The 22244-nt window shown below is 57.8% G+C and overlaps 6 protein-coding genes across 6 annotated transcripts; 3 read left to right on the top strand and 3 right to left on the bottom strand.

Annotated features, from left to right (window-relative positions):
• Positions 1 to 572: 572 nt before the first annotated feature.
• Positions 573 to 785, top strand: CONPUDRAFT_19761 (uncharacterized protein; the record flags this gene model as incomplete). Its single annotated transcript, XM_007768081.1, has 1 exon — positions 573 to 785. A coding segment is annotated over one exon (213 nt), but the record flags the coding sequence as incomplete, so codon positions are not given.
• Positions 786 to 2868: 2083 nt separating this feature from the next.
• On the bottom strand, positions 2869 to 3261 carry CONPUDRAFT_19142 (uncharacterized protein; the record flags this gene model as incomplete). Its single annotated transcript, XM_007768078.1, has 1 exon — positions 2869 to 3261. A coding segment is annotated over one exon (393 nt), but the record flags the coding sequence as incomplete, so codon positions are not given.
• A 1716-nt stretch (positions 3262 to 4977) lies between these two features.
• CONPUDRAFT_122083 (uncharacterized protein) lies at positions 4978 to 6334 on the bottom strand (the record flags this gene model as incomplete). The annotated part of the gene is made up of 4 exons (XM_007769040.1): positions 4978 to 5259; positions 5297 to 5665; positions 5756 to 6040; positions 6101 to 6334. 4 exons carry the CDS (start codon positions 6332 to 6334, stop codon positions 5011 to 5013), a joined length of 1137 nt encoding a protein of 378 aa, XP_007767230.1. The 3' UTR covers positions 4978 to 5010.
• Positions 6335 to 6881: 547 nt separating this feature from the next.
• Positions 6882 to 9713, top strand: CONPUDRAFT_72027 (uncharacterized protein; the record flags this gene model as incomplete). Its single annotated transcript, XM_007768291.1, has 9 exons — positions 6882 to 7101; positions 7201 to 7262; positions 7323 to 7497; positions 7565 to 7615; positions 8203 to 8214; positions 8532 to 8666; positions 9411 to 9461; positions 9531 to 9557; positions 9613 to 9713. The coding sequence occupies 9 exons, from the start codon at positions 6882 to 6884 to the stop codon at positions 9711 to 9713; spliced, it is 834 nt and encodes a 277-aa protein (XP_007766481.1).
• Positions 9714 to 10596: 883 nt separating this feature from the next.
• On the bottom strand, positions 10597 to 14229 carry CONPUDRAFT_102301 (DUF803-domain-containing protein). Its single transcript, XM_007769039.1, has 15 exons — positions 14083 to 14229; positions 13871 to 13999; positions 13775 to 13799; positions 13672 to 13704; positions 13577 to 13605; positions 13382 to 13486; positions 13296 to 13323; positions 13064 to 13190; positions 12869 to 12989; positions 12761 to 12812; positions 12647 to 12694; positions 12589 to 12594; positions 12514 to 12537; positions 12437 to 12465; positions 10597 to 12381 (listed from the first exon to the last, which is right to left on the bottom strand). The coding sequence occupies exons 1-15, from the start codon at positions 14167 to 14169 to the stop codon at positions 10921 to 10923; spliced, it is 2304 nt and encodes a 767-aa protein (XP_007767229.1). The 5' UTR covers positions 14170 to 14229; the 3' UTR covers positions 10597 to 10920.
• A 268-nt stretch (positions 14230 to 14497) lies between these two features.
• Positions 14498 to 21916, top strand: CONPUDRAFT_152507 (uncharacterized protein; the record flags this gene model as incomplete). The annotated part of the gene is made up of 5 exons (XM_007769038.1): positions 14498 to 14863; positions 14955 to 17352; positions 17419 to 17573; positions 17632 to 19472; positions 19540 to 21916. 5 exons carry the CDS (start codon positions 14498 to 14500, stop codon positions 21914 to 21916), a joined length of 7137 nt encoding a protein of 2378 aa, XP_007767228.1.
• Positions 21917 to 22244: the final 328 nt, after the last annotated feature.

Genomic DNA, 22244 nt, shown 5'->3' with positions numbered 1-22244 from the left:
TGAACACAGTCCACTACTATGTGAATGGATGCCGATAGCATATCCAATACCGACTCATATCACATTTGTAGCCCCGTTTACTAATGCAAATGCATCCGCGGACCCGAACCTGTCACAGACACCGATATGGTATTGACGCCGACATGACATTGACGCCGACATTCTGCAGACGCCGAAACCGTATTAGAATCCCCAACATGCTACTAACACATTATCGTGATTGGCTATTATATTTGTAGTGTACTTGTGAATGCCATAGTGACCACTGACGCCGACAGCATAGCCCACTGCTCAGAGCCTTAACATTACCTCATTACTATTATTGTAGTAAATTGTACTTATAATGTAGCATCCGCGGACGCGACCACTCCAGCTGTCCGCGGATGTCCGCTGGACCGAGCATGTCGGCGCAATTGGCCATCCGTGCTACCGAGCATCTCCATCGGCGTCCCCTGCATACCCTGTCGACGTAGCCCAGGAAGGTGGTGGAGGTGGTGTTTGGATCGTCGGACCGGCGGGCGCGGGTGCGGGAACGTTCCTCGTATAGTTCGTATAGTGGGGATGCGTAGATGATTGATAGGATGGGCGAGATCGGTGATCCCTGCGGGATGCCGTTCGCTACTGGTTGCGCTGTGGATGTGATGCCGTCGAGGCAAATGGCAGTGGAGCGGTCTGATAGAAAAGACTTCACCCACCGGATCACTCTTGTGGGGATTTTCTTCGCATGCATGATATCGATTAGGCGTCCATGGTTGACGTTATCGAAGAAGCCCTTGATGTCGAAGGAGAGGCATGACGTGACAAGCTTGTGTTGTCGTGCTAGTTCTATGTCGTGAGTCAGTGTAAGACCGGCGTCTACGGTCGAGCTCCCTCTTCGGCCTCCGAACTGCGTCTGGGGGACGAGGTTATGTGCGTCGCACCAGTGCGAGAGACGTGTGGCCATCACGCTCTCTAACGCCTTGCCGAGGCACTCCTCGAGTTGAATGAGGCGGTATGCGCGGGGTTTGGAGTAGTCGGGCTTGCGGGGTTTCTGCAGGGCGACGGCTACGGTGTTGCGCCATGCTTTGGGGTGGTACCCCGTGGCTGCGCAGCGGTCGAGGAGGAGGTGTATGGTCTCCGGATTGATGGCCCACGCCCACCGGAGGGCCGTGTTGTTGATCTGGGTCGGGCCCGGCGCTTTCTTCGTGCTCGGGCTGAAGATTGCGGATCGGACTTCTTTGTACGTGAGGGGCGTCCATGCGATAGCGTCGGGGTCGTCGACGCTGAGGTCGGGTTCGTTGCAGGGAATGTTGGGTGGGGGTTTGAACAGCGCTTCCCGGAGGGTATCGCACTTTTCCTGGTGGAGCGTTGCCTTCTCCTGTCCTGGGCCGCGGTCGAGCGCTGGGGATTGGTATGTGCGACGGCCTTGGGGCCATTTTGCGAAGTTCCAGATGTCGTCCGCAGTTGCGTCGGCCAGCGTCTCGTCGGCCCATTTGCGTTTGGCGACGCGAACACGTCAGTGGAAGCGGTTGCGTAGCTGCTTCACTGTCTGTGCGAGGCCTGGTTTCGGTTCATGTAGTAGGTCCCAGTACTGGGCGCCGGTGTTCCGGGTCTCCTGGATCTCCACGAGGATAGCGTCGAGTTCCGGGTTCCACCATGGGCGAGCGCGGTGCGAGTCTTTGCGTAGTGGGACATGGGCGGTGGTTGCGGCGAGGAGGGCGTTGTGGAGTTCCTCGGTGGCGATATCCAGGGTCCGTTCAGATGGTGATGGTTGGGTCCGGAGGGCGTCGAACGCCCACTGGCGTTCGATGATCTCCCTCCCGAATTTGGCCTTCCATTTGTCGATGTCATCCGGCTCTAAGTCTTTCCAGTTGTATTTCTGGCCTGTGACGTTCTCGACTGGGGCACGTCCCTGGTCGATGGTCCATGTCAGCGCGTGGTGGTCCGATCTGTATGCCATGTCGCTCCGGATGTCCCAGTCCATCACAGACTGGCACGTTAGGGCGGCGTCGTTGGCGAACGTGAGGTCGAGTACTGATGTGGAGTTGCCTTGGTGGCCGAAGTAGGTGGCGCGACCGCGTTCGTTAAGCATGGTGAGGCCGTGCGTGGCGAGCCACGATATCATGTCGTCCGCGCGGGCCGACGGAGTTGCGACGTCCTTGGACCACAGCGGGTGGTGTTCGTTCCAGTCGCCTGAGAGGACGATTGGCATGCCGTGTGGGAGGGCCACGCGCTGGAGGCGGTCGAGCGTCCTCCCTTGACCGGCGGGTCCGTCGTTGTTGTAGATGTTGATGAGGAGGACGGATGGGTGCAGGCGTTGGTCTATCTGTAGGATCTGGAAGTCCAGGTCCGATGCGAGGTCCGACCGAAGTGTGACCGTGAAGTCGGACCTCTTCCGGACATATGCTGCTACCCGGGGGGCGGCGTCGGCCGGGATGTCGAATGTAGGTAGGATGGGCTGCCATCCGCTGAGGCTCGGGGTACCCCGCGCGCCGTTGCCGATGGACCCATACCAAGGTTCTGTCAACAGGAGAATGTCATGGCTGGTGATGGTTTTGTTCAGTAAGGAATGACACACCGCGTTGCTGCGATTTGTGTTCAGCTGTGCGATCTGGATTGGTTGTGTGGTTGTCTCTATCATAGAGACATCGGTGAAGGTGCGTCAGCGGGGGTCGGGTTTGACGGGGTCGGAGTCGACGTGGTCGGTCCCGGGCTGGTGTCCGTCGGTGACGGTGTCTTGTTGGTGGCTTCTGTCTCCATCTCCTCGCCCTCTCCTGCTGGGCCCTCCTCCGTCGTCTTCGCGCTCTTCCCCTTCCCCTTCCCTTTCTTCCTTGTCCTCCTCCCTCCGTTCGCGGTCGGTTTGGGCTGGCGAGTTGTGCCCTTGCGTTCGAGGCGCGTAGCGCATCGGGCGCTGTCGGCTGCGTGCTCTCCTCCGCAGGATGCGCATTTGTAGGCAGTGTGGGTGCAGGTCTTCTGTGCCTCCGCCGTGGCGGGGCACTTTGCGCAGGTGTGGTCGTTTTCGTGGTGAGGGCCGGCGCAGGTGTGGCAGCGTGCTTCGGCTTTGCAGCGTGACGCGTAGTGGTCGTACGCCCAGCAGTTAGTGCACTGGCATAGCGGCTTGGTGTCGTGGAATTTGGCGAACCGCGCCAGCGACCCGAAGAGGAACACTACCTCCTTCGATTTTGTCAGCCAGTCCGCCTCCTCCCTCGTCTTGACCGTGAGGATGACCGATGAGTGGTGTTTGCCCCGGAGTTCGTCCGAGTGCGCCAGCCACGTCGGCGTCTTGGTGAAGTTTATCTGTGCGAGTGCGGGGTCGGCTTCTTTGAGTCTGAGGAGTACTTCCTCACCTGTATGGGGTGCGTCTGCATACGAGGTGCCGGTGTCGACTCCATGGAGGAGGACCCGGTGCCACTCCGCGTCAGGCGCTGCCTCGAAGTCATGTTCGCCCGCGAGGATGCTCCCGAAGTTGGAGCTGTAGGGGAGTAGGTCTTCTGCGGTGTAGTTGGGGTGGGCGATAACGATGCAGTTCCCTTTCCCGTTCCAGCGCAGGCCGACCGCTCTGGCCTCGGCGCCGTCTTCCTCGAGGGACTTGTTGATGGCGGAGATGAGCACCTCGTCGCGGGTGTTCTTGGCTGCCGGGTTGTCGGACTGGATGCGTATCACGAGGCGAGACGGGTGGTGGCGGGTCATCGGGTTGATGAGCTGGCGCTGGGGTTTGGCTGGTGGGTTGACTTTGGGCGTGCGTTGGGTCTGGGGTTGGGTGGGGGTGGCTGTGTCCGCTTTGCGTCCTGCTTTCTGTGCGTACGACATAGGGGGGGACGGTTGAGGCGCCGGGGGGCGCTGCTCCATCGCGTCTATCTTGCGGTCGAGCTTGGCGATCATGTCTATGATGGCGTCCAAATTTGACGGCTCGGGGGACGGTGCGAGCGCCGGTGTCGGAGTCAGTGTGGGTTCGGGGAGCGTCGGGCGGACGATGTTGACGTAGAGGTCCTCTACTGCCTGGATGACGTGGTCTGGGTACGGCTGGTGTTGAGAGAGGTGGCTCATGGCTAGGAGGGCCGCCTCGAGGTGGATCTGAACAGCGACGAGTTGGCCTGCCGCCGTTGCTGCTAGTTCGTTGTCGCTCTCCGTGGCCCAGTCGGTCTGGTACTCGTCCGCCTGGTCGTGCTCCATCTCCGAGTCGGTTTGGGTTTCGGGAACGGGCTGGAGGTGCCGGAGGGCGTCGAATTGGGCTTGTAGCTGCATTTGGCCGAGTAGGGCGTCCGCGTCGATTCGAGGCTGGGTTTGGGTCAGTCTCTTGGACTCTCGGGGGCTCTCTCGGTGGCTAGGGGACGCAACGGCCATGCGTTTCCGACTGCCGTAAACTGTGATGTGGCCTGGGGATGGAGGTTGTGTGGTTCTGGGGCGGGTTGGGGTAGTTGGGTCGTGCGCCACTGTGCTGGTGTCGTCCAGCTGTTCCAGTGGTTGGAACGTGTTCCTGCTCCTTGAGTAGGTTGTACAGGGGGTAACGTTGGTTGGATGTAACAGGAAACGGTTGCGATTCATGCTTCTAGTGCTACTAACTAATCTGTAGTCGCCTTCTCGCTGGTTCACCATGGTTTTTTAGGCCGTGGGAAAAAAACGAGGTGGTGGACGTACTGGATCAAGGAGCTCGCTCGGTGGCTCACCTAACGCTCTGAGAAATCTTTTATGCTGTACCTTGTGATGAGCACCGTGCCTCGCTCGTTAAAGCCAGTGATTTGATCCAAAGTTGGAATCATGAGGGTAAAATTTGTGCAAGTAAAAACACACGAATTAGTACTGCCCCGGGCCCTACTTTGGCGACGATCGGCCCATTACTGGCCCTTCTTGCATACAAGAGTATTTGTTGTTGGCAGCACGTGTGTCCGAAAAGAACGAGTCGGAAGACTCATACGTGTACCTAGTTTAACTCGTAAGGAAGGCAGGAAGGGGCTGCTCTACAAATAGGCAATTAATATGCTACAAAAGACAGTCCAAGGTTGAAATAGGGGCTACGACAGAGCATAATAACTAGGGCATCGGAATAGCTGGCGTCCTCGTGATGATATACGCAATGCGGTTAGGCCAATGGACAAAGAAGCGTAGATGCTTAAAGTAATCACTATGCGCGCGAGTTCGAGAGCGTAACTTCCATGAAGAAAGAGTGCCAGCGATTGTGTTCAGGCGAGCGACGGCTTCGTCGATTCTGGGCCGTTTCGATGCCTCTGGCTGCGTGAGTTCTTTGACAAAAGGCTCTAAAAACTCCAGACTGTCTCGTTTCTGTAGCATCAATCAGCACATAATCTCGTATCTGAACTTTTTCGACACAAACCTCGAGAAAGTCTTCTTGAATCCAGACACCGAGGCAAAAGATGTCCATAGGGAAAGGATCGCACGGCTCGTCGGCAATGATTTCCGGGAATTCCTTGACTCCGCCTATATACGGCCACACAAGATGGGGACCCGGGTCGTCGAAGAGGCGAGACAAACCGAAGTCAATGAGATAGTAGCGAACGGGATTCCGAGTACGAGTACTATGACGTGCGCTGCTCTTAAAATCTAAGGTCATGTCTATTTGCTGAGGATGAAAGGGCCGCTTATACAACGGTGATCCGTCCATCATGATATTGTTACCCTTAATGTCTCTTCTAAGGTGTAAGTCAGGAAGACACGAACAGACGCGGGACTTACCCATGGGGAGAGTTCTGGTGATGCATGTATTGGACGCCCTACTCACCTTAGCCGATAAATGTGTCGAAGAAAGTCGTGGACTTACCTCAAATACCTGCATGATGCACGCTAAGGCCTCTCCAACGGTGTCGTACCGGGGCGAGTCATGGGGACGTACCAGAGGCATAACAAGGATGATGCGGTCGTCATCTCCAGGAACGTCGAGAACATCTAACAGCCTGAGACAGTGGTTGTGGGGGTCTGATGCGCGCGGCTCTTCGGAGAAAAACGAGTGAACTGCTCTCTCGTCTGGGTTCTTGGATTTCCTTGTCCATTTGAGCATAACTGTTGCACCATCCCGAGTACGAGTAGCGTCTATGACCTTCACATACTTCAAGCATATCAAGTCAATAGAAGCAAATAGCGGTGCAACATCAAGAGAAACGCTCACTCGTAGCCGTATGCCGTCTTCAGACTTTTCCGGCGCCTGCTTCATGTTCTTTAGCCATGATGCCACCCATCCAGGTGCGTAGCGAGCTCTGAGCTCGTAACCAGATGCTTTGAGCCACTCGTATTGGTCTCCCCACCACTTCTCTAACCCAGAGAGTTCATCCCTGCGGAAGGGCTTCCTCGCCGGTATCGAGACTTGACGCGGTGGATGGGCTTTCGCCGGGTCATCGCTCATCTCGTGTTGTTCGCCAGAGTGAGCCTCTGTGACGGGTAGAGGCATGACGAGGGCGGGGTGGAAGTGCAGGAGGGAGGTAGCGAAGCGAAGGAGGCACAACACCGTGCGCTAGCGTAGTACTTGATGTGGGAAGGGCCAAGTTTGCTCGTATGGGTCCATATGATCTTGTTCAAGGTCTGGAGGCGTGGTGAACCTTGTTAGACAGTCGCGAGAAGTGCCGCTGCTGTTTGAGAATGCCGCCGCGTCCAATCTCCGCTGGGAACCGCCGCGGTACAAAGTACCATCAGCTCCATTCACCCAGACGCCGGAGGCCCTTGTCTCTTTGCCCAGGCTATTGTCGCAGAGGTGGGACGCAACGGAGCCATGGTAACGTCCTATCTCGAACCAGACGCAGCGAGTCAAGGTTGCTGAAGCAAAGCCATAGTCACTCGACAGCGTCTCAAACACTATATAAGTGCATGCGGATTTATGCCAATATGTCAGCACCGAGTAGACCGCTCGCTCTTCACTTCTACCTCACATTTACAAGCTCGGTCCTGTTGTCATCATGCCTGCGGATATCACTGCCAGCGAAGCAACGTCTGTTCTTTGCCAGGTGGCCCGTTTTCTTAAGCATCGCTCCGCGAAGGAAAGGCTGGACAAAGGCGAACAAATACTCAGGGATGGCTTGATCGAGTTCAACAGTCCTCCAGCCGTCTCAAACGACGAAGTTCGCTCTGCCCTTGAGTACACCTATGAAGAGTACTTTCTTCATAATTACATTCCATGTTGGTTCTCATCGTCCTTCTTTGCCTGTCGTAGACTAAACATCCAAATAGAGCAGTGAGGTAAAAGCCGAGGCTGGTATACATTCCGTCTAAATCCAGTCACTGCCGTCAAAGCCCAAGCTTGGCTCGACCGTGTTGAAACATGGCGGAGTGATGTGGGGGTAGGTCATTCTTCCCAGTCTACACATGTGATGCGATATTTATGCGATTTATGCATGCAGCGAGCATCGAACAACGCCATTTTCGAGGAGGGGCGCAGGCGTCACGCTGCAGCCCGCGCTAAGAAAACGTCAGCATACGAATCAGGCACAAAAACGAGCAAAAATCCTAGCGCTCCTGCAATGTCATCTTTTATCGATGAACAGGAAATGACTACGATGCACTACAGGAACGGAGGTTTGTCATCAGCTTATCTAGACATTCATTGAAAAAAGTCCCGATTGTGTTCTTTTGATCCTTTCAGCCTCTGTCACGATTGAGAAAGAGAGTTCCGACCTTCGTTGCGAACGCAAAGGTACCTATAATGCTATGTTCAGCTTAGATCCGGACTAAAGCACTGTGAGAGCAGAGATACCTGAAACTCATGTACGTAAAGTATGCCCGTACGTTAGTGGTTTTCATGTCTTATTCATGTCTTCGGAACATAGTTATAATGTAGATGATTCATGATAATCATGTACAAGCCTGAGATCTAACAACTAACGTTTTTGCAGGATTCAATGTACTTTCTCATGTCAAAAGAACATGATTTTCGAGGTAACGAGGCAGGATTGAATACGTAGCTAATAGCTTTAATGGCAACACATAGTGATTATCACACAATTAAGCAAGCAAAATTTATTGCAAACGCGATGATATTCATGTATTTCTAACCAGAGGACTGGTCTACTCGATACATAGAGCTACAACTGACCCCCTGAACCGCCCACTACCTGTAGATTCTTCGACCGATTCGGCGTAGGGACGCTGCCGCCATCATCATCCAACTTGTCGGTATCAAATACATGACAAGACGTGAGGACACACCTGTTCTTAAGCATCGTGGCTCCTCTCGGGAGACTAATGTATTGACGGGAACGGGGTAACATAGACATTAACTAGATGACAGTGAAAGTAAGTAAACGAGATAATGATAAATAATGAAAACATGCCGAATACAATAGATGCACCACTTGCTCCTCCAGTCCCATACCGCTGCTGTTACCGGGGCCTGCAGGCGAGGAACCGCGAGCTTTCTCACGCGCAGGCAAGCACGTCGATGTTCGTCTGGATGTAAGCGTCGTTGTGGTACGCTCACGCTCACCCGCCACGATTGTCCACAAGCGCCCGTGCCTTCGCGTGCGGCGACCATTGCAACGCGAGATCCCTCTGCTTGTTGTCCACCGCGAGGGCAATCTGAAAACTGAGTGACAAAATGTGACGCCCACCAGAACTGCTCACGAAGCAAGCACTTGTACCGCAGCAAGGGGACGCCGCTGGCGGAGGGCGCGGGCGTGCTATCCATGAGAATGTCGATAAATTTGACGCACATCGCGAGGACCTCGATATGCATCACACCCGATCGTGTACTTACCCATGCCGGCGATGGTGTTCATCATCCTGCGGCAGGGTTGATGCCTTCTTTAATCAGCCCATCATTTCAATCTGTGAACCGTGTCGTGCTCACCAAGAGTCTTGATAGCCCACCCATGAAGGTTGATATGCATGCCCATGATGTTGGCGTCAAGTCGTGAGGTATTGCGAGAAAGAATGGACCGTCGGCGGAAGAGACGGAGATATAGATGGTTGTTGAAGATTCATAGAACGGGCCATGGTAATATGGTATCGTTTCCGCTGGTAAAACGAATATGTTGAGTGACAAAAAGTCAGCATGGTGCAGTGGAACGTACTTAACAGGCCAAGCAACCTGTGTCCGGAGCTGCTATAGAACGCGAGAACAGGAGGCACGAGGTAACAATGCGGTGAGCAGGAAGAAGAAGTATGATATGGCAGAGGTCGACAGAGATATCAAGGAGGATGAGAAGACAACGCGAGAAGACCAAGTTCAACATTTGGATTTGTTTGTTAGGTGTGGAGCCCTCTCCAAACGCCGACGCCACCTGACGTCATCGCGAACATGGTTTCGCATTTCAGGTCCAGGTACATGGCTTGATATACCAGGTCTCGGTACATGACTTCAAAATCAGTTCAAAGGTACGTGATTCTAGCAACTCAAATACCGAATACATTAAAATCAGGTATACACGCGTTTGCAGTGAAGTCCTTGTCAGGTGTTCTCTATAGCCAATATGGTGTTGTCGTTGATCAAGGGCCGGCAATTGGGAAGACGTTCATCGGAATCAACACCGAGGGGTCTACAGGTAAGCACTGTGGTACTTCCCCAATGGGGCCTCAAGGACGGTTTTGACAAGATGTTTTTCTCTTAATAGCGCGTACGCGAGACCCGACGACATCGGGTAAGTACTTAATCGTAATATTTATCTTGCATAAAGCCGGCGTAAACGTTTCTAGATAATGGCGATGAGGGTGATCCGTTAAAGGACATCGCCAACGTCTTCGAAGAGGCGGCTGTAGAGATCGCTCAAAGACAGGGTGTATCTATTATTTTTTGATTAATTTGTGAATGCCCGGGACATCTTGAAGCATCGAGGTCGAACGTAACGTTGAACGTTCGTCATGATAACTTCAATCTTTGATTTTTACGTATACTTAATGGTCTTATCTGCGGGCGTTTGCATGTACCATCATAACACGTCGACATGACATCAATATCCTGCCTTATCTCGGGTGCTCTAGTTGTAATTCATTTGGAGCCCAAAGCTGAACAATAAATGCACGGACGCGTCAACAAGCTGTCAAGCGTTGAAACAAATCATAATTATATACCGACGACCTGATGCCATCGTCGAGCGCAGCAACTCCATATACCGACAGGGACCACCAAGCGCTCATCTCTGCCGTTGAGTCAGTATCTGCATGAACCACAATATACTTACCCTACTCGGAATGACAGGCAGAAGCGGAGATAAAGGTGCGAAAAGAAAATGCAGATTCTCAGACTTGTTGGGCCCCTAACACATGAAAAAGTACGCTTGAGTCACAAAGTTTTCTTCAGTAAATATCACTGCCGCGCTGCCAACTACACTCGTCTCAATACGAGGGGCGCATTTTCCAATCTTGGAGAAACGGTGCCAGTCAAAGCACAACCTTGACGTGGTGGTGTCCAATACTGAAGCGGCGATTCCGTATGCCGACTCAGAGAACAAGATCTCCAGTACTTACTGTACATACTCAGTGCGATCGCATCACCATTCAGTACCCCAGCTCGAGCGAGCTGAAGGACAAGATCATATAGATAGTTGATGGGAACAAGTAGAGCACTGAACAGACGGACTCAGCAGTCCCGCCCGGCGAGAGGCGGCCGCGCACTCCATAAAAGTTGTGCTGGGCGCTAAATTAACAGCTTTAGCGCCCATCACCGGTTGCTATATCTCCATTCTCGAAAGGCAGCCTCGAAGCAGAAGATTCACAGAACCTCCACTTACAGCCCACCACAACACATACATCCAATAGATACATACGCCTCAACTACAAGTCAGCACGCACCCTCGGCCATGTACAGTCCAAATATCGCGAGCGTATCGTTAAGAAAGATAGAAAAAAAGATATACGCATCGTATCATATCGGTGTGTGCGACGGGGCGCGGCTTACTATACTCCACAGCTAAACAGAGTCCCAAGGAGCAAAATATTACAGGCACAGATATCACGCCACGTCGATGAGCGTCCGAGTCGCATTCCGCAACTTCGCCTCGCGTCCTAGAATCTCCCAGCGACACCACCGCTCCCGCCCCTCGGCCGCTGCTGCACGAGTCTAATCCCGCCAGCACCAGCACCCTCCTGCCTCCTCCTCGCCGCCTCTTCACCCTCCTCCTCGTCCGAATGCTCGCGCGGATTCCACAGCGACACGCTCTCATCAGGATCGTCCGCGCCCTTCGGATACCGCCGCGCGCTCGCATTGCTCGGCCGCGGCTCCCGCTCGTACACCTCCTCCTCCTCCTCGCCAAACCGCGACGACTCCGCAGAGACAGTCGGACTCCGGTCCGAGTACCCGTACACCCCGCGCATCTTCCCGCTGCCGCTGCCGCTGGCAGCGCCGCCAGACCCGGCGTAGGTGTGCGACGACCTTGACGACGCCGCCGACGCAGGAGGCGCCGCTCCGCCCGCAGCAGTGGCGGACGTACGCGCATAGTCCGACGAAGAAGGAAACGCATGCATGCTCGGCGTCGTCGGCGTATCGAACGGATCCGTGTACTTCCCGCCCTCGCCCGTGAACCGCGTGTCCAACCGCGGCGCGGGCGGCTCGTCCGCCCTGCGCACCGTCGTGCGCAGACTCTGCTCGCCGTGCACCGTCGCGCCCGTCGACGGCGTCGGCGGAACACTCGTAAGCGAATTCAACCCAGACCCGGCGCCCGAGACGGAATCGAGCGTCGACAGCGAGCCGTGCGGCGCGTGGCCCCTGCTCGGCGGGTACACGTACGCGTGCTCGCCCTGGCTCGACATCGTCGTGCCCAGCCCGAGCGGCGACGGACTGCGCACATCCACCGTGCTCTGGCTCGGATTCGCAAAGCGCCGCTCGTGCGTCGCGAACCCGTCGCCCCTGCCGCCCGCGGGGCTATACGAATGCACGACGTCCTCGTCCCCGAACTTGATCGTCGTCCGCCTCGGCGTGCCCCCGCTCACGAGCGACGTCGCGTCCGAGCCAAACGACGAGCCTCGCCCCGCCGCCGAAAGGGGGGACGCCGGCATCGGCGCGTCGTACAGCTGGTGCCGCGTCAGCCCCTCGAACTCGTGGCCCTCGCCCTCCGCCTTCGATCCCTTATCGATCCCCACCCCGCTCCCGAACCCCGCACCGCTCGTGTACGCCGGCGCCCCCGACCGCCGGCTCGCCATGCTCGTCGCGCGCCTCGCGCTCCGTGCCCGTATAATGCTCCCCACGGTACCAAAGCTCCCGCGCAGCGCGTCGATGCCCGGGTCCTCGAGCGCGGTGAGGTCCGCGTCCTTCTCGAGGTCGCCCGAGGCGCCGGGCGCGCGGCCGACGGTGGAGCGCGCGGCGGCGAGGAGGACGGTCGAGCGCCGGTCGAGTTTGGTTTGTGTCGCGAGCTGGTCGGGGTCGATCTTGGACATTTGGAGGAGGGTGATGCCGACGCAGATGGTCAGGAAGCCGAAGACGATCGTGAGGATCTGGGAGGCGGAGGCTTTGAGGCCTTGGAAGAGGACCTATGGGTGAGGTTAAGAGAGCGAAGAAGGTGGGAAGAGAAACGAGGGTGCGTACGACTGTGGTAACCATCGAGCAGAACGAAACTGGGATGTGTCAGAAGAGGGAGCAGAGCGAAGGAAGTAGGGACGTACAGAGAACATAATATGTTGGCGTAACTTGACCAAGTGTCAGTCAACCTGACTCGGAACCACAACGCAAAAACTTACCCATCGCTGCAGCGCATTAGTAAGCTTACAGTTCCAAGCATACAGTCAAAACACGTACCAGTATTAAACAGCGCGAGCGCCTTGTTCAAATAAAACACCTCCGTCACTGCCCATCCCAAGCACACATCAACACACGACGCCCCTCAGCATCGTCCAAAAAGCGAACACGCACCTAGAGTAACAGCGACGAACGCGATCAGAAAGTAGATGAACCAGTTCTTGAACTATGTCGACCGTCAACCAACACATCACCAATGTGCAGCGGAGGAAGAGTGCTTACCTGGTTGTGCCCCATGACGGTGGAGACGATCGCAGATCCCAGACCGGTCGTGACGCTGACGCTGATACCGCCGATCGTGCTGCAGACGGCGATGTACCACAGCATGCTCTTCGTGCCGTGTCTGTGGATTCGCTGCGTCAGCACCATCTATCTCAGGCAGGCACAGGCGGACTATGGAGCGGAGTGATGACGCACTTGGGCCCAAAGTAAAAGATGATGGAGAGCGCGATGACGATGAGGACGCTGATGTAGGCGAGGAAGCCGGGCGCGATGAAGAGCTTCTCGAATTCGGAGATCTCGGAGACGGTTTGCTCTTGTGGACCTGTACCGGCGCAGTTGGTGTCAGCAACATTTACTAATTGTGCTCCATAAACACTAGCACTAATACCAGTGCTAGTGCTAGTGTTAGTGTTAAAACGACACGCACCATTAAGAGCGATAATGACAGATCCGATCTGGGCGTAAGCGAGATGAGATCAAGAGCACCGGTGTATAGTGAGAATGAACACGTACGATGCAGAGGCCACAGCCCAGCCAGCCAAAGAAGGTGAGTTTCTCGTTTAGAAACAAGGAGGAGAGGATGGCGGAGATGACGACGGAGAGGGCACCCATGGGCGTCTATTTTTAGGTTGTGTGATATTGTGAGTGTGTGTAATTCGAGATTGGTCGGCCGGAGAATACGGCGCCGCGGGTAAGAAGGGGACGTACGACCACGAGGGCCTCGACGAATGCGTAGGCTGGTGGGTGCCGGGTTCGATGTGAGCATAAGACGCGCTCTAAGGAAGCAAGAGGAGAGGACGGACCGGCAAAGTTGCATAGTTCTCCTAGGATCATCACTGTGTGGTTGGGAGGTTGGTATCGGGCGGTGTTAGCGACGCGGTTGTCAGGGCTGGAGGGTGTGCTCACTGATCATGCCTGTCCACCATAGTGGCTGGGAGATGGATGGAGGAGTGAAGATGAGGATGTGGTGATGTGGGAGGGGGAGAAGGGGAGGAGACGGACCGATTTGAGATAAGCGACGCCCTCGCCTGCTGCATGCCCGGCCTGCGAGCGGAGGAGACCCTTTTTCTTGAAGACGAAGCTGGTGCCGATGAGGAGGCCACTGGCGACTGCGAGGATGATGCCGACGATCTGGATGCAAGTGTCAGTATCAGTCAAGGTGTGAGATCGACGAGAGGGATATGAGCCATAGGATCGGGTAGTGACGCACGGACCTTGAGACTGGAAGGCAGCTGAAACTGGGATGCAGACGCAGAAGAAGAAGCTGATGCTGTGGACGTGCCCGACGATGTTGAAGACATGGTTAAGCAAAGGAGGAGAAAGAGGAGTCGGGTAATAAAGGGCAGCGGACTGGCGCTGCTTTGTGTTGGAGTTGCGATGCACTGCAAGGCAAGACAAAGACCGGTGCAGCTGCGACAGGCACACAACTCCACCCCCGGGCCTCGGCCTCTCTAATTCCGCATTTGGTGTGTGCTCGGGGGAGCAATATTAATTTGTGAGATAATTGCCTAATGCGGAAGGAGGAGAGGGGAATTATCTCGCTGGTTGGCCTCGTTCGTCCGCTTCTTCGACTCGACATCTCGCTTCTTTCTCTCCATGACACAGCCCTACAATTTCTAGACAATTTCAATGTCGTATTATTTCCCTCCGCCATCATTTCCACATCACGCAAAACAACATCGCCCGACCACCTCCGCCTCCGCATGCAAACCCGACCCCGACGATGTGCCCTTCGTCGACATCACGAGGACACAGTCCCTCAATGACCACCACGATCCCTCAGGATCTGCAACACCGAGGTACAGCAACGAGAGCAGTCGCTCGACAGAGTACATGTCCAAGGAGGACCTCGAGGCATCTGCTGTAGATGCTACAAACGCCCTCGACGACAGCGCTGCCCTCGTACCCGAGAACCTTGTCCCCCACGGCGGCGGCGATACCTCCGCAGAGATAGCGCCCTGGATCAACGCCGTAGAGCTACCCCCAGGAGTGACCGTATGTCCCCTATTCTTCGGTGCCACTCCCCCGTCTTATATCACTCTCAATTACTCCCGCATATATTCAAAACTAACATAAACTTTAATAGTCCAACCCCAACCCCCAACCTTCCTCTTCCCCCACACCCCCAGCCAACCCCTCCACCCTCAACCTCTCCAACTCCTCCCGCATATTCCAAAAAGCCTCCTTCTCCTCCTTCCGCCAGCCCTCCGCCCGCACCGTACCCAGCATCCGCGGTGGCGGCGGCGGTGCAGACAGCGCCTCCATCGCCGACTCGACCACCACATGGGCCACCGACACCTCCACCCTCATCAGCGGCGGCCTCGGCAACAGCAGCCTCCTCTCCGTCAACACCCAGAGCACCGCCGGCCCCTCGCACTACCCAGACGGCCCCCGCGGCAAGTCCAAGTCCTCCTCGTTCTTCGGCAAGCTCAAGAAGTCAAAGTCGAGATCGAAGCTGAACGCGGGTGTCACCGCGGAGAGCGACGTGTTCCTTCCGGGAATGGGAGCGGCGGGCGCTGCGGGGCTGCAGGGGCACCATGGGGCGCCTGGGAGCGCGTCGACGCTTACGATTGGGCCGGCGGACGCGAGCGTGTATTTTAATGCCGAGCGCCATATTCTCCAGGCGCCGTTGCCACCGCTGCCCAGGGAGGATCTGCAGGATTTGCGCGATCTCAAGGAGAAGGCAAAGGAGTTGGCGAGGGAGAAGGAGAGGGAGCAGGAAAGGGAAAGGGAGCGAGAAAGGGAGAGCGGGAGGGACAGGGATGGGTCTGCCACTGGAGGTGTGGGCGGTGGGGGGGCGGGCGTCGCAGGGGCGTCGAACAAGCTGAGGTCGGTGAGGAAGAAGGACAAGCCGCCGAAGGAGCGGGACAAGGAGAGGGACAGAGAGAGGTCGGGCGCTTCCCCTACACCCAGCAGCACAGGGACGTACGACGTCATCGGCGGCGGCGACCGCTCTCCACCACCCAAGACAGCGGCAGCGTTAACGTCAGCAGCAGCGGGATCGGGAACGGGTGTGGGAGCGACAGGCACGCTCACGCAGACGACGTCCGGGCACGGCGTCACGATTGACACGGACTTTGGGTCCATGGACGGCATCGTGCATCCGTATGCGATGCAGCTCCAGAACGCGGCGTCGACCAAGGGAAAAGCGCGCTCGCACAACCAGTCGATTTCGACGCACTCGCACCGCTCGCGCAGCACGAGCGAGTCGTTCGACGGGTGCGACGACTTTGTATTCGGCGCTGCTGGGGACGAGATTCCGCTTGCGCTCGCGCTTTCCTCAGGCCCGAGTGCGGGCTCAGGCGCAGGTCCGGGCGCCGCGCGCTCGGCGTCAGCTTTAAGCGGAGCCGGGGGGATACCGATGGGCTCGGCGGGGGAGGGCAGCAGCGGCGCGTCGTCCTCGCCCAACCTCCACTCGCACACGCACACGCACTCGCTCTCGCAGCACAGCCTGCCCCTGCCCTCGCCGCCGCTCGCGCTCTTCGCCACGCCGAACAGACACGCGCCGTCGCTCCCGCCCCGCGCGCCGTACACCGAGACCTTCGACCTCCGCCGCGTCTCCCCGCGCACGGTTCTCGGCTCTGTCCCGCGCGGCGGCGGCGGGGGGCGCACGCGCGTGTCGATGGACGACAGCGAGATCGGGCTCGGCTCCGGCGCCGCAGGAGCCGGAGGGTTCGCGATGGGCGGGCTCAGCGGCGCGGACAGCTCGTGGCTGCCGCCGGACAGCTGGGGCGTCGGTCCGGCGGAGTGGGGGGCGGCGGAGGACGGCGAGATGGGCGGGTCGGAGGACGACTATGATTATGCGAGCGCGAGCGCGACGGACGAGGGGTTTGTGAGTGTGAATCCGCAGAGGCGGAGTATTGATGGGTCGCCGTTGTCGTATGGCGGGAGCGGTGCGGGTGCGGGTGGGGTCGGGGGTGTGGGAGATTTGGCGGCGAGGAGGAGGTCGAGGAGGAAGACGAGGAGGTCGATTGTGTTTAATCCGGCGGCGTATGCTGCTGCTGCTGCTGCTGCTGCCGCGGGCGGCGCTGGTGCTGGTGCTGGTGCTGGTGCTGGTGCTGATGATGGCGATCCTGGTGTTGGAGATGAGGGGCTTAGGATTTCGCTTCCCGAGTCGATCTCGGGTGTTGAAACTGGACCCGGAATCGCCGGGTCGCCACCGCTCTCTAGCGACCTACAACAGCTCGCGCGGCGCGGGTCGGGCGCTGGGACAGCGGCTGGGTCGAGCACGCACCTTGGTGTTGCCGCAGAGGCAGGAACGGAAGCAGGAGTAGGTGCAGGAGGTAGCCATGCTGGGGTTGGAGGCAGAGGCGGGAAGGAGGACAACGCGCAGGAGAAGGTGCGGATCTACAAGAGCGACGGGACGTACCTCGTCATGAACGTGTCCATGGGCCATTCGTGCGCGCAGTTCATCGCGAAGCTCGAGAAGAGGTATGGCGAGCAGCATTTGCCACATAGACTGTATCTGAAGGAGCGGGGCAAGGGTGCGTGCGCTTGGTTGTTGTGTTTTGCTTTCGCGACGAGGAAGGCTGACTGGATGGGCTGTGTAGAGCGGATCTTGATGCCGTCGGAGAAGCCGGGGTCGATTATTCGGAGAAGGCTCGACCAGGCGGGGTATGACAAGTCAGACACGCCTGGGTGGACCGAGGACATGTCGTTCCTGATGAAGTTTGTGTACAAGAGCCAGCTCATCGATGAGAGGCGGGTGCGTGTGTCGATGTGTTTGGCCCCTGTGTTTGGTAGCTTACCGAAACGAACGCCAGGGCGAGGAGCTCAGCTTCGAAGAGTCGTTCGAGAAGGTCGACCTGACCGGGCTGGGCCTGGACGTGATCCCGATCGTGCTGCACCAGAACGCGTCGTCGATCGTGATCTTGAATATGTCGCGCAACCCGATGGTCGACATCCCGCTCGACTTTATCCAGTCCTGCACGACGCTGCGCGAGCTGCGGCTCACACACATGGCGCTCAAGAAGGTGCCGCAGTCGATTCGCTACTCGGCGTCGCTGCAGCGCATCAACCTGAACTGCAATAGAATCGCGGACCTCGACGAGGCGGGCCTCGACCGCATCCCGGAGCTCGCGCAGGTGAACCTGCAGAACAACAGGATCGAGCAGCTGCCGTGGTACTTCCCGCGCCTGCGCGCGCTCAAGTACCTCGACATCTCGAACAACAAGTTCGCGCGGTTCCCGCAGGTGTTGTGCGACATGCCGTGGCTCGTCGATCTCGACGTCTCGTTCAACATGCTCACGGAGCTGCCCGACGAGCTCGGGAGTCTCGCGGGGCTGCAGCGGCTCGTGATCGTCGGGAACCAGGTGCAGCGCATACCCGCTGGCTGCGCGGGGCTGGTCAGTCTAAGGGTGTTTGATTGCAGGCGGAACAGCATTTTGGATATTTCGCCGGTGCATGCGCTGCCGATGCTGGAGGAGCTGCATGCGGACCACAACCACATGCACGCATTCGATATCAGTCTCGGGCCGAGCCTGAAGAAGCTCCAGGCGAGCTGGAACGATATCACGAATGTGAAGCTCAGCGTCGTCGCCGTCGGTTTCGGCGGCAGCGTGGGCGTGGGCGTGCAGCAGGCGGAGTACGCGCTCGAGGAGCTCGACCTCTCGCACGCGAAGCTGTCCTCGCTCGACGACTTTGCGCTCGCGCAGCTGCGCAGCCTGCGGCGGCTCGACCTGTCGCACAACTCGTTCCGCGTGCTGCCGGACGCGCTCGGCGAGCTCGAGCGCCTCACGGAGCTCGTCGTCGCGGACAACCAGCTCGATGCGCTGCCCGCGACGATCGGGCAGCTGCAGCGGCTCCGTAAGCTGGATGTGCACAATAACTCGCTCAAGGAGCTGCCGGCGGCGCTGTGGAACTGTAAGAGTCTGGAGGAGCTGAATGTGACGAGTAATTTGGTGACGGGGTGGGCGGATCCGCCTGGGTCGGCGCTTGCTTCACCGCCCATGACCACGACGGTAACGCAGCCTCCTGGCGGGGCCTTGCTCGACGTGCCGCCTAGTCCGCCGGCAAGGACGGCTGCGAACGGGTACCCTGTCAGCGGGAGTCTGGCTATTCCTGCGGCGGCGACGGGGCGCAAGGGGTCGAACGCGGGGTCGTTCGTACTCGTGGGGACGCCGCCGAACTCGGCTGGGATGCCTGGAAGCATGGCAAACACTCCCTCCGCCTCGACACCGGCCACGACCCCAGGCACGGGTGCCTCAGCGCCAAGCTCCGCACGGCCGCTCCCGCCGCTCGCGCTCTCCCTCAAGAAGCTGTATCTCGGCGAGAACCGGCTGACGGAGAACGCGCTGCCCGCGCTCGTGGGCCTGCGCGAGCTGCGTGTGCTGAATCTGTCGTTCAACGACATCCAGGACATGCCCGCGTCGTTTCTGCGCAACATGATGCAGCTCGAGGAGCTGTATCTGAGCGGGAACGAGCTGACGGGCATTCCGACGGAGGACCTGGCGCGGCTGACAAGGCTGAGCGTGCTGTATCTGAATGGGAACAGGTTCCAGACGCTGCCGCAGGAGCTGGGGAAGGTGCAGAATCTGACGGTGATGGATGCGGGGAGCAATCAGTTGAGGTATAATATTAATAATTGGGATTTTGATTGGAATTGGTGGGTGTTTCTGGTTGTTTGTTTGAGAGCGGAGAATGTGGTGTGCTGATTGCGATTGGGATTGCAGGAATTTCAACAAGACCCTCAAGTACCTCAACTTGTCCGGCAATAAGCGTCTTGAGATCAAGCCTGATACCTCGAGCAGTGCGAGACCTGTCCGCTCCGAAGTTGAGGCGCAGCAGCGGCGCGTTCTCTCTGACTTTTCCGAGCTTGAGCAGCTGCGCATTCTTGGTCTTATGGACGTCACCACAGCCTTCCTGCCGAACATTCCCGAAGAAGGCGAGGACCGGCGCGTGCGCACGTCCCTGTCCGAAGTCAACAGGATGTCGTACGGTATCGCGGACATGCTCGGCAAGAACGGCTATCTGAACATGTTCGACCTCGTGCAGCCCGAGTTCCGCGGGCAGAAGTCCGAGGCCGTCTTCGCCATGTTTGGGCGCACGCACGCACCGCGGGAGAATAACTCGGTCAGCAAGTGGCTGCACGACCGGTTTCTGCCGACGTTCTCGACGCAGCTGGCCGAGGTCGAGGACGCGCGCGCGGCCGGGCGCGATCGGGGAGGGGTGGTGGATGCGCTCAGGAGGGCGTTTCTCAGGCTCAACAAGGATCTGTACGACGAGCTGTATGGGATGCGTGCGGGGAGGAAGATGTCGACGGCGAGCACGGGCACTGGGGCTGCTGCGCAGGGTGCGTCCGCGGGCGGTCAGCCGGGGGCGGGCGGGGGAAGCTTGGTCCCCGGTGGGGCCCCTAGCGGCGTCGACGCTTCGTACGCACGCGCGGGCGCATCGGGCATTGTGCTGTATATTGTCGACCGCGTGCTGTACGTCGCCAATGTTGGCAGCGCGCTCGCTGTGCTTTCTCGCCAGGGCTCGGCCGAGCTCATCTCGCGCAAGCACGACCCGTTCGATCGCGGGGAGACCGCGCGCATTCGGGCCGCCGAGGGGTGGATCTCGCCAAAGGGGATGGTGCACGATGTGATCGGGGCGTCGCGTTCGTTTGGGTTTTACCACGAGTTCCCTGTCGTCAATGCGCGCCCGGACGTTGTCCGTCGGGAGATCACCGAGAGCGATGAGTTCGTGATCGTCGCGAACTCGGGGCTGTGGGATTACATTTCGTACCAAACCGCGGTCGACATCGCGCGCGGCGAGGAGCCGATGATCGCCGCGCAGAAGTTGCGTGACTTTGCGATCAGCTACGGTGCGGACGGGAGCACGATGATAATGGTCATTCGCATCGCGGACTTGTTCGTCACCCGTTTGCCCACGGACGTGCTCTACGCGACTGGATACAGCTCAGGGTTGAAGAAGCGGGCTGGGAAGAAGCCGGACATTGCGGATCGCACGATTGCGAGGCTCGATGGCGAGGTCGAGGCGCCGACGGGACATCTTGCTCTGGTGTTCACGGACATTCGCAATTCAACGCAACTTTGGGATACGAACCCCGGCATGCCGACCGCGATGAAGCTGCACAATACGCTCTTGCGCCGACATTTGCGCCTCTGTGGTGGATACGTCGTCAAGACCGAGGGCGACGCGTTCATGTGTTCATTCCCGACAACGCTTGCTGCCGTTTGGTGGTGTCTCACGATCCAGCTTCTCCTGCTTCAGGAGCCATGGCCACACGAGATTCTCGACTGTGAAGAGGGCAAGGAGCTGTACGATGCGGAAGGCAAGCTCGTCGCGCGTGGGCTGTCAGTGCGCATGGGTCTGCACTGCGGTATGCCCGTGTGCGAGCCAGATCCGATCACGGACCGCATGGACTACTTTGGCCCTATGACAATCCGCGCGGCGCGTATCAGCGGGCATGCCGCCGGTGGTCAGATCATGTGCTCCGCCGACGTCGTCCGTGAGATCAAGGCGCGGGTCACCGTGGACGGGACCGAGACGGAGTACAGCGAGTTCCAGCCGAAGGAGGCCGTCGACGCGATCCAGCGGATGGGTATCGAGATCATTCCAGTAGGAGAGATCAAGCTCAAGGGGCTTGAGATACCAGAGCAGGTGTCCTTCCTGTACCCTCGTGATCTCCTTGGACGAGTCGATATGGCTGCGTGTGCCCCGCTTCCACAGCCAATGAAGTTGGCCGTAGAGTGCGAAGAGACAGGGTTTTCCGCCGAAGCCTGCCTTGGGCATGTTCGCCTGCTAGCCTCAATTTGCTTGCGCTTGGAGGCACTTTGTGCGGGCCACGTTCTTCCCCGTCCAGCGGATAAAGACGGTCTGGCAGGCGAGCCGAGCCTGCTTGTGCCGCACCTCAGTGACCAATCGACCGAGGAAGAGCTCTTCTCGCATCTCAGCTCGCTCTCGGTTCGTGCGGCAAACGCCGTTACAACCCTTGGACTCCGCCCACTTGCAGATCAGACCGAGACAATCCTCAGCGGCCTTGAGCACAACTGCACTCTAGATCCACGTCTCCTACGCATGCTTTCCTCTTTGCTTCTCCCACAATGACTACCGCCACTACCATCACTTCCTTAGACTGGCACCCAGGCTACTTATCCTGTTCGTTCCTCTCATCTCGCATGTCCTGTTCACAACTCACATGCTTCGTACCATACCCCATCCCGGATATCCCTCTAACACTGTATCCATCGTGCCCTCCTTGCTTCTTGTCATTGTTCGCCATCACTTTCCTCGAATTTCTTGCGATTGTCTACCTATTTGTATTTATTGGCCCTGTAGTCTCTTGCACATCTCCAGCACCTTGGCATTTGTACATATATCACAACTCACTGTCATACTCAGGGCAATCTATGGATCTTGCACATTAATTATTTTA

Source organism: Coniophora puteana, assembly GCF_000271625.1.
Source record: "Coniophora puteana RWD-64-598 SS2 unplaced genomic scaffold CONPUscaffold_4, whole genome shotgun sequence".
NCBI lineage: Eukaryota > Fungi > Basidiomycota > Agaricomycetes > Boletales > Coniophoraceae > Coniophora > Coniophora puteana.
The sequence above is the reverse complement of the archived record's forward strand: the minus strand, read 5'-3'. Positions and strand labels throughout refer to the sequence as shown.